Source organism: Ictalurus punctatus, chromosome 4, assembly GCF_001660625.3.
Source record: "Ictalurus punctatus breed USDA103 chromosome 4, Coco_2.0, whole genome shotgun sequence".
Lineage (NCBI taxonomy): Eukaryota > Metazoa > Chordata > Actinopteri > Siluriformes > Ictaluridae > Ictalurus > Ictalurus punctatus.
This window is the reverse complement of record NC_071284.1, coordinates 22,809,266-22,821,169: the sequence shown is the minus strand read 5'-3', so window position 1 is coordinate 22,821,169 and position 11,904 is coordinate 22,809,266. Positions and strand designations below refer to the sequence as shown.

General features: G+C 37.3%; 1 protein-coding gene across 1 annotated transcript; it reads right to left on the bottom strand.

Moving 5' to 3' along the window:
* Nucleotides 1-1,413: 1,413 nt before the first annotated feature.
* irf2bp1 (interferon regulatory factor 2 binding protein 1) lies at nt 1,414-10,540 on the bottom strand. Its single transcript, XM_017465717.3, has 2 exons — nt 8,486-10,540; nt 1,414-2,919 (listed from the first exon to the last, which is right to left on the bottom strand). Exon 1 carries the CDS (start codon nt 10,296-10,298, stop codon nt 8,496-8,498), a length of 1,803 nt encoding a protein of 600 aa, XP_017321206.1. The 5' UTR covers nt 10,299-10,540; the 3' UTR covers nt 1,414-2,919; nt 8,486-8,495.
* Nucleotides 10,541-11,904: the final 1,364 nt, after the last annotated feature.

Sequence of the window (11,904 nt, the reverse complement as noted above, 5' to 3'; positions counted from 1 at the left end):
GGCCAAGAACTGAGTTGTTATTGTGCAGTCAATTCAGTTCAGACCAGTTGATTCATTTTTTTTTTTAACAAATCGGAGTTACTATTACTAATTAAGAGGTTTTCCCTGTTCTACAATACTTGAACGTATTTTTTAACTATTTTTTTTCTATCCAGTTTTCCTTTCCTATTTTTTTATCCTGTTCCACTTCCACTGTGCTATCTCTTTCAGTCACTCATGAAGTTTTATTCTCTTTTTAAACTGCTGCATTAAATATATTTATCATAATTATAATAAAAAAACAGGAGATTGAGGTCTTTAGGGACGTATTTAATAAAAACTTCTGAAGTTCCCCTCAAGAAAAGTTTTCTTTAAAGTGATTGTACAAAGCGAACGTGTGTGAATAATTTTAAGTGAAAAGCAGGTCACCTTTTAATTTAAATACAATCCAAGAGCTGATTAAACAAAACAGTGCTTCTGTTTACACACACACACACATTTGTCCAGAGATACATTTTCTATTCATAAAACAGAATCGAAGAGGTGAGGACTAAACATATCAGAACATGTAGAGTGAAAGGAGTAATATTACAACAACAAAAAAAAAAAAAGAAAGAAAAAAATCCATACACACGGTACAATACCCAGAGTACAATAACAACTGTAGAAAATTTAAAAAAATGAATATCTTCAACTCAACAGTGTTAGAATACAAAATATACTGATCGGCTAACACTTTAATAAGAACAATATCTGTGTTCATGATTCAATATAATTACATGAACAATTCCCCATATATGGCGCTGTTATTTAACAAAAGCCATGTTTTTATGCTGCTATGTTTTCTATATATAATGTGTCATTACATACATATACACACACATATATATATATATATATATATATATATATATATATATATATATATATATAAATAATGTGTCATTACATATATATATATATATATATATATATATATATATATATATATATATATATATATATATATATATATATATATATATATATATATATATACATACATATATATATATATACACATATATACACACACACACATACATACATAAACATGTAATATATAATAATCTTTAGCACATTTATCTTTGGTTTTGTTTGTGGTATCAAATCTATAGAAATTGCACATCTAATAACCATTAACAGCAAATATTTCTTACAATCTATATTGTATAAAATATAAATATTTCTATTATACATGCACTTTTAATGCAGCATATATGCATATATATATATATATATATATATATATATATATATATATATATATATATATATATATATATACACACATATATGCATATATATATATATATATATATATATATATATATATATATGCATATATATATATATATATACACATACACATATTCATATATATATATATATATATATATATATATATAGATGTATTTGACCAAAATACAAAAGAATCTCACAACACTGTAGGCATGTACCAATTATCAGTGATTTAAAAAAAATAAAACACTGATTGTGATATGATATATTGCAATATTTGACAATGTTGTTATTGTGAACTTTAAATTACAGTCACAACTGCGGTATCCCAATTCATAAGAGGTAAGGCACTAGGTAAGTGCCATTTAAAAAAAATAAATCTAATGAAATCTGTGCTAGCGTAAAGACATTTGTATACCTTATTTAAGACAACTGTCTATAATTTTGTTTAGCAGATAATAAAACATGGCAGACTGGACAGTTGTTTCAATTTAAGAATGACTGGTTAAAGTATACAATATCATTTCATTTTTTTTTTATCATATCATTTTTTATCATCTTAAACCATGATAAAAAAAAAATACTGTGCAATTATTGCAATATGCTTATCTATCATCGGCACATGCCTACTACAGTGCTGTTGTTGATCTTAAAGATACAGGTGGGAGAAAAAGAAATCAAAAGCAAATTCTTTTGCCAAATGTAGTCAATCAACCAAGAAACCTTTAGAAATCAATTAGTGACTAGTGCCTCATCCAGGCTGCAGTCCACCCTGGATTTACAGAATCATGGGTGACAAAGTTCAGTTAGTTGTTAAACTTGTAGATCCACTGCAAAATATCAGTATTGGCTGATCAATTATATTTGACACAAAGAAAACTGTAGATAAATATTTTGCTAATATGCATTTGTAGGACATTCGTTCAGGTTAACCATTCATCTGATGTTGCATACGAGATAAATCTACTCCTGGGAATCAGTAATGCTAAATAAAAGTGTAAAAAATAAAGGGATTGTAAAACCTTAAATAAAACAATTTAGCTCTGCAGTAAAGCACTATTATATGTTTGGGTGAAAGAACGAAAAAACAACAAGCAAATCAAATCTAACTGATTGTCCATTAAAAGGCATTAATTAAGGAATGAAAGAAGGTGGGAGAAAAGTGAAAAGGAAAATGGCTGTCTTGATAAAAGCACTAAACATATTGAAATAAATTGAAATTAACTGAAATTAATTGATGAGGGAAGTAACAGAGAGAGAGAGAAAAAGGGGTAAACAAGGAATGATGGGATGATAGAGAAAATGCACAATATGTGATGTGTAATGAGAAGACAGAAATAAAGGTTGAGGGATGGGAAGACAGAGAGAGAGAAAGTTAAAGAAGTGACGAGAGGATTGAGCAAAAGAGGGAGATTAAGGATGATTGATTTTATTGTGGGCAGAAGATGGGAAAAATGGTGGATAGAGTAATTGACAAAGAATTATGGAGGGACAGAGGGACTATTCATCAACACTGATGAGGATGGATAGATGGATGGAAGGATTCTTTTCGTGGACAGAGGAATGAGATCAATTGAGGAAGAGTACGTGTGCATGTGAACAGTCATCTCTTCAGTGCTGTGGTGTCGGTCATCTTTGGGGTTCAGGAACTGCAACTTCCTGTGATGAAATAGAAAAATACATAGCACATTTACACAGGGTATATTAGCAAAGCAGAGCGCAATCACTTTGCAAACAATAGTGGAAATTGTTATTTTGTTTAAAGATCTTTTTTCCATTTAGTACCACCCTTCAGACGCTAAATAAGATATTTATGTCTCCCAGAATGCAAAATACTAACAATTTACACCAATCATCCCGTTCAAAAGTTTACATCCCCCTGGCTCTTAATGTATCGTGTTGCCTTCTTGAGCATCAGTGAATGTTTGCAGCTTATGTTACTTTTGTGTACGAATCCCTCAATTGTCCTCATTGTGAAAAGATGGCTCTCAACATCATATAGCCGCCGTTGGAAATGGGTGAAATATGCAGAAGATGCTGGAAAAGAAAAGAATGTGCAGGACTTGGAGGATTTTTCTGAAGAACAGTGGGCAGTTTAACTGCTCAGGACAAAAAAAGGACTCATGAACGACTATCACAAAACATAAAAACAGTCGTGGATCATCCAGGTAACGACACACAGTATTAATCAAGTGTATGTAAACTTTTGAACAGGGTATTTTTTTTTTTTTTATAAAGTCAGCTATTCTCTTGTCTTGTGGACTATATATAAACATCTGCTATGAGAAACAACATGGGATTTTTATGATCCCTTTTATTTTATTAACGGTATTAAAGATTTAGCAGATTCTGCAAGGGGTATGCAACGTTTGGCCATAGAGATTTAATGTATGAAAGATTCATATCACGATTATTGTGACCAAAACTATCACGGTTATCAGTATTACCACAATATTGTTAAAATGTGCTGAAAATGTACTAAAAGTACTGATACACACACTGAAATCATTTAAACAGGTTTTATATTTGACTATAAACTGATGGATGGTTGTCACTAGGCTTGTTTCAATTATTTAGCTCAGATAGAGAACTTGGTGGAAGGCAGTGACCACGCTCAGGAGATTTTCCAATCTTCCAAGAAGACCAAATCTGCAGTGTGGTCATGTTTTGGATTATATAAAAATGCTGAGGGAAACTTAATAGAAGAAGGTAACCCTGTCTGCAGAGCCTGCCAGAAAAAAGTTGCTGTGAAAGTGGGCTTTGGCACTTCGTTGGCACATTTCCCTCTTTTCCCCCTCGCTTTTAAATGCTAGAGGTGTGCATTTCACTTTTGCTTTCAAATTAGAGGCAATTTGGGGGAGGTTAATTGCTTTAACCCTCTTACCCTGTATGGCCGAAAAACCGACTTGCCCGTCTTTGATCTATTCCCGTAAGGACGATATACCGGCTTGGTCGTCTATGCCAAATCCCCGTAAGGCCGATATAGAGGATTCTAGATAGTGACAGCAGTGAAAGTTCAGGCAATGTTGAAACCGAAACTGATAGAGGCGCAAACTCTCCTGATTCAGACCCTGATCCATCTTCATCTTCAGCATCAACCAGTGCGACTGACACTGCAGGGGTCTGGAGTCATAACGGGACCATTTCTGTGCATTCGTGAAAACACTACATGCTGGTCTGATTATCACCAGAAACTTGACTTTTGGCACTAAAATGCATTTATTTATTTATTTATTATTTACTTGAATTTATTCAAAGGCATTGACCACGCTGATGCTCGTATGGTACTTCTAAATGAGTAGAAGGATTTTAGCGAGCATTTTTTCGTAATTTCTCTAGATAAGAATTGTGCTCTAAGTTTAGTAAAAACACTGAACTGCTTCATTTTCAAAGTAATATTACACAAATACATTATTATAAGTTGTTTCAAGGCCTAAAAATGTTCAAATTAAAATGCTGAGTTTTGGCCCAGGAACTCAGGGTTGGCGCGCTGTTTCTCTGGGGAATATAGGGTTATGGGACATAATACTGTGGGAACTTAGGGGTAAGAGGGTTAATGGTGGGTTCATCATTATTCTTCATGGAAAACACAACAACAACAACAAAACAGTACAATGACAAACTCGCTTATATTAAACCAAATCGTCCGACATCATCTTGTCACCCAGCTCGCCTCACTTTCGTCACGTAATAAATAAAATCTGACTCCTGCTGATCTGATCTGTGCTGTGACTCTGACTCATTCGGCTCATGCATTGCTACTCATGAACTGAGTAGATGCGTTCATTTTTTAATTGCAGCATCATTTTTCATGCTCAAAACAACAATGTTGCATGCTGCACCATGTCAGACTAATTGCAGAGAGTCCGTAGGAAAGTTTTAATGTTTAAATAATATTATATATATACAGTGAGGGGAATAAAAGTATTTGATCCCCTGCTGATTTTGTACGTTTACCCACTGACAAATAAATGATCAGTCTATAATTTTAATGGTAGATTTATCTGAACAGTGAGAGACAGAATAACAACAAGAAAATCCAGAAAAACGCATGTCAAAAATGTTATAAATTGATTTGCATTTTAATGAGTGAAATAAGTATTTGACCCCCTCTCAACCAGAAAGATTTCTGGCTCCCAGGTGTCTTTTATACAGGTAACAAGCTGAGATTAGGAGCACACTCTTAAAGGGAGTGCTCCTAATCTCATCTTGTTACCTGTATAAAAGACACCTGTCCACAGAAGCAATCAATCAATCAATCAGATTCCAAACTCTCCACCATGGCCAAGACCAAAGAGCTCTCCAAGGATGTCAGGGACAAGATTGTAGACCTACACAAGTCTGGAATGGGCTACAAGACCATTGCCAAGCAGCTTGGTGAGAAGGTGACAACAGTTGGTGCAATTATTCGCAAATGGAAGAAACACAAAAGAACTGTCAATCTCCCTCGGCCTGGGGCTTCATGCAAGATCTCACCTCGTGGAGTTGCAATGATCATGAGAACAGTGAGGAATCAGCCCAGAACTACACGGGAGGATCTTGTCAATTATCTCAAGGCAGCTGGGACCATAGTCACCAAGAAAACAACTGGTAACACACTACGCCGTGAAGGACTGAAATCCTGCAGCGCCCACAAGGTCCCCCTGCTCAAGAAAGCACATATACATGCCCGTCTGAAGTTTGCCAATGAACACCTGAATGATTCAGTGGACAACTGGGTGAAAGTGTTGTGGTTAGATGAGACCAAAATGGAGCTCTTTGGCATCAACTCAACACACCGTGTTTGGAGGAGGAGGAATGCTGCCTATGACCCCAAGAACACCATCCCCACCGTCAAACATGGAGGTGGAAACATTATGCTTTGGAGGTGTTTTTCTGCTAAGGGGACAGGACAACTTCACCGCATCAAAGGGACAATGGTCAGGGTCATGTACCGTCAAATCTTGGGTGAGAACCTCCTTCCCTCAGCCAGGGCATTGAAAATGAGTCGTGGATGGGTATTCCAGCATGACAATGACCCAAAACACACGGCCAAGGCAACAAAGGAGTGGCTCAAGAAGAAGCACATTAAGGTCCTGGAGTGGCCTAGCCAGTCTCCAGACCTTAATCCCATAGAAAATCTGTGGAGGGAACTGAAGGTTCGAGTTGCCAAACGTCAGCCTCGAAACATTAATGACTTGGAGAAGATCTGCAAAGAGGAGTGGGACAAAATCCCTCCTGAGATGTGTGCAAACCTGGTGGCCAACTACAAGAAACGTCTGACCTCTGTGATTGCCAACAAGGGTTTTGCCACCAAGTACTAAGTCATGTTTTGCAGAGGGGTCAAATACATATTTCCCTCATTCAAATGCAAATCAATTTATAACATTTTTGAAATGCGTTTTTCTGGATTTTATTTTTTTTGTAATTCTGTCTCTCACTGTTCAAATAAATCTACCATTAAAATTATAGAATGATCATTTCTTTGTCAGTGGGCAAACGTACAAAATCAGCAGGGGATCAAATACTTTTTTCCCCTCACTGTATATGTGTGTGTGTGTGTGTGTGTGTGTGTGTGTGTATATATATATATATATATATATATATATATCTATATATATATATATATAATTTTTTACATTTTTTAAACATTTTTTAAAATAAATTTGGTTATTCGCGTGCATTCATAAATATCATGTTAGCTGAGCTGACTATCGTTCATTGATGGATTTATTTTTAATTTATTTACAAATGAAATGATAATTTGCAAAAACCTATGATTGGTAGACAAGTTCAAGTGTTGCATTGATGGATAAATTAAACAAAAGATCATTCAACGAGTCAAATTAAATGTCGCACCAACAATAAAATGTAAAAAATAAAATCTTGAAATTTTCAATGTTCGAAATATGCTAGGGGTCCAGAGGTTGAGAACCACTGGTCTAGTGTATGGATTTTAGAAAGGTAATATAATCTCAAAAGGAACACATTCGTTTTTTACTAACCGGAAGTATACGCACGTAACGGTATGCCGCTAACTTTAGCAGATACCCAGAGTCACCGACAATGACTTTCTTCAGTTTACTGTTTATGTCAACGTTACCTTTTCTTCCCAACATGACCACCATCAGACGGAGGCAAAATCATCAAGTGACTGAGGAAGAAAATGTGCAACCTCCAAGTGCTCTAAGGCAGGGCAGCATTTTATATTAAACAGCCCAAAGAAGATCAAACTTCATAAAGTGGAGTTTGTGTAGCACTGAAGCACAACAGTGATGCACGAGCACAAACTTATGTTTATATCCAAAATGCACCACTGTGGGTAAGGGGTTGGGGAAACTGGTGCAAGCTGCTTAAAAGGTTTAGTTTAATTTAAGTTTATTGTCATTATATGTTGTATTTGTGTGTTTTAAGTGTAAATTCTGTTGTTTATTATAACAGAAGTGATCCGTTAGTAACGAGGCTGCATTGCTCCTCAATCGCAGTGGGAGTGCAAGTAAGATCTGTAATGTCTAACTAAAACACTATAACACTATATAAAATTAAAATAATATGCCTAAGAGCAGTGAGCAACAGAAACCAAAAGGTGCAGTGAAAGGGAGATTTTATTATGAATTTAGGACTGTAGTTTAATTCGGTGCATTTTGTAGATCCATAAAAAGTAATGCATAAATACTACTCTATATTTCATTCATATATATATATATATATATATATATATATATATATATATATATATATATATATATATAAAAAAAACTTTTTGTGGATGCACAAAAAGCACTGAGTTAAACTACAGTCCTAAATTAATAATAAATATTCTGGTGCATGTCTGTGTGTATTGGGTTCTTTTCTGTTTTGGACAAACAGTTTTAGTCTTAAGTATATATTTTAACACTCAGTTTGTGGATTTTATTTTAAATAAACGAAAAAATGGTACTGAAAGTTTGCCCGCCAATCCGATTAATCGAAAAGAATTATCGGCCAACAAAACGATTATGAAAATAATCATTGGTTTCAGCCCTAATTTTTAAATATTACATATACACACATATATATATACATATACACACACACACATACACACACACACATTATATATATATAAACACATACATATATACACACACACATACATATTTTATATATATATATACATATATATATATATATATATAAATAGAGAGAGAGAGAGCGCGAGCGAGAGACAGATAAACAGATGTTTTTCAGTATGTGTCAGGCATACCTGCTTTAAATTAAGGGTCCCTCTCCTTCTTGACTTTCACATCTCCAGCCAAGATGGTGGAAATCTCCCCCTGCATGAATGCCCAGGGTACATTGGAGCCCACCAGTGGGCATTTATCACCACTTGGGCAGTAAACCTCACTCCCTGAGCCCTGATTACGGATGAATTCCCTGGTACAGGGGAAGCAGAACTTGTGCACGGGTACTGAAGGGCACTGTACAAAGTGTGTATCCTCAAGCCTTTCATGGCAAATGGTGCAACAAAGAGGAGCTCCAGAGGCTCCAGAGATTTCAGATCCTTGGTCTGCCGCTGCAACAGGGGGCATTGCTGTGGCAACCGCAGCTGTTCCGGATCCATTTTCACCGTTACGTGATGCCTGTCGTCTTTGCCCAGATGAAGAAGGGCTAGAACTGGAAGCGTGAGCGCCACTGCTTCCTGGCATGTCTTTTGGTGATTGGCTAATGGCACCAACATTGTCTGCAACACTCATGAGGGCGCTGATAGGTGAAGGATCACTGCCATGGGAAACAGGAACCACCTCCTGGAGATTTGGAGGCTGGCCAGGCATAGCACTGGCGAGAGAACTGCTGGGAATGTGGGCGGTCATGCCAGGGTACCAATGCTGGCGTATGCTTTGCTCCTCTGATATCATCCTCTCAGCGCCATCTGGATCCGGAGAAGCTTTCCGGCGCCGCATTCGTGCTTGACCGGGGCGTCCAAGATGGCAGAGCGCAGTGGGTAACATGGCACAGGCAGCATCCAAATAAGGCTGAGGGAGTGAATCAGGTGTTGGTGGTTCTTTAAATGCCCGAACAGCATCACTGAGTAACTCAGAAAGGAGACGCCAATCACCAGCACCATGCCGCTTCTCATATTCAACGTATTTAAAGCCTGAGCTGATCACTTTGCCTGAGTCTTTTTGGCTATCCTGGAACATCTGCTTCACCAATGCCAGCAGGCTGCAGAAAACATTACCTGAACCACACGGGTACTCGACAAACACCTTGAGCTCAAAATCCACACCAAGCTTGGCGTCAAATGCAAACACCCTCCCAACAAGGCCATGGTCTTTCTTAAAGCGCACGTTGAACGGTGCGCAGCTGGAAAGCGCTAGGAGAGTGTCACGCACAGATTTCGGACGTCCAGCCCAATCGTCAGCCCGGTTCCGGACACTTTCGGAAAGTTCAGCTAGTGCTTCAGCATTCCTCTGTTTTTCCTTCAAATCCTTTTCAAAGTCCGAGCTCACGAACGACATCCCAACACCCATTGCCTGTCTCTTCCCAAGCTCACTCAACATTGGTGCAGAGATGGCCAGCGGTGCACCGCTGGATCTGGCGCCGATTAAGAGGCCATGCGGTGTACCCACAATCCCCTGGGCCATCAAATTGGGCGGCACACCTGTCACCATCGTCCTCCTCGCATTGGGACTCTGCCTGCTAACCTCTGCAACAGCACCATCTTCCAACCTGGGCAGCCCATTAGGAAGTCTAGTAGGTACAAAATCCCCTCTGCTCCTTTCAAACCGCTCAGCAGTGTTTCTTCCCCCATCCAGTGCGCCATCTTTCGCCCCAGGGCCGTGTTTACCACCCGGCTGGGGACCTGGAGACCTTCCGTCCTGCATCACATGGGTGCGTTTTAACTGTCTCGCCGTGTCTATTAGCATTTCTATCCTGTCTGCACCTTCATAATTCACACACCCGCGACATACAGCTTCGCTAAAATCCCAAATCATGGCCCAGGGCATCTTGGGCAAGTCGCATAGATAACACCACTGCCGCCTGGAAGATGCCTGCGAGGAGGAAGAGGAGGACATGTTTGATTTCTGATTCGCCCCCGATTTTTCTTTTGTCTCTTTTCTCTTCTTCTGTTTTTCACCTCGTCCTGTCCGAGCGATACAACTCTCCACCTTTATACACAAAATAAACTTTTAATAAACATCCAGAACGAAACTAGATCGATGTTTCTATTTTAGCCGATGTGGCTAGCTAACTTGCTACGGCCGCGAGAGTTTTCGCCTGGAAGAAGCTGGAAAGTTACACAACTCTGTCGCGATGCAGCATGGGAGATGTAGTTTTACTTTGACATGTTTTTCTTCGTTTTTCTAAATTAGTTAATAATAGTTACATCTGCACAATATTTTTTCCAAGTTGTACTAATAACAAGACATTTTACGTATTGTTAATACATAAAGGATAATAAATATAAATATTAATTTTATATAATCTAAATGGATGAACAAAAACAACTCGGTTTTACGGAAACACAATGTTTTCCTATGTTCCTTTGCATGAGCTACGTTTTGAAATATTTATTGGTGTAGGATTTTATTGGGAATATTTAATGTGGTATATCCTGAATATCGGTTGATATACAAAGCCACTTGCGCTTTTACCATAGTGTATGTAAGACTTTTACAGCGACAGAAGAGGGATATGCTACTACACTTCCCAGGGAGCACCACGGCTTTTTGCGTTGGTGACGCAAATTCCGTTACAGCTTCCTGGAACTCAAAACTTTGAGATTTATTTATTGTAAGAAAACAGAATCAAAACTGGAAACGTATTACTGAAAATTACCCTCAGAATAAGGGTGCCAAATAAACATTAAAAGAACTGCTATAAAATTGTTGGGTAAATGTGCGACCGGGAACACGGAAACGATTATATATGCTTTTCTGTTGTATTCTGTACAGTAGCTATCGACTGATTTGTGTGTGTGTGTGTGTGTGTGTGTGTGTGTGTTTTGTATTTTGGGGTCATTTTTAATGACATATGGATATATACATACAATAATTTAAGCAAACTACACCTGTTGCATTTAATGGGTTTTGGAGGATTGATACAATCAGACCATATCTCTGATTTCTGACATTGGCCTATTCCTTTGTGGAATTATTCCACAGTCACTGTAGGAACTAGTGTTGAATGTTGAAAAGTTGCTTTGGAAGAATGTACTGAAAAACATTCGTTCATATCAGTTTGCCCAACTCTTTAAGGGGTCAAAAGTACTTAAAGCACAGACAAAAAGTCACCAGATCACAACATAGACTAATTTGCATATTTGTTGCATAATCATGGTTGTTTATGTATCAAAACATGAAGAAGTTCAGATTTTCTGCATAGAATGTAACAAAATAGAGTTTTATCAGAAAAGAAAATAGTAGATTCTTTCTTTCTTTATGCATTTCCAAACCTCTGACAAAATGAATAAGCAGTGGTAGTTGGGAGTTGGGAAATAAACATAAAGGAAATGATTTTGTATGGAATAACTTGCTTTTATTACTTGTGAATATAGAGAGTTTAAAAACAGGGAATAAAGATGTGTGAACAATTCCTAGTGAATTGGAACAATGAACCTGCAACGAGGAACCTGCTTTGGAACTTTTGCTTTCAGTATCTGATGTGACCACCTTGTGCAGC

Coding starts and splice junctions, on each gene's coding strand:
- irf2bp1 (XM_017465717.3), bottom strand. CDS start 10,298: ATGTCCTCCTCTTCCTCCTCGCAGGCATCTTCCAGGCGGCAGTGGTGT.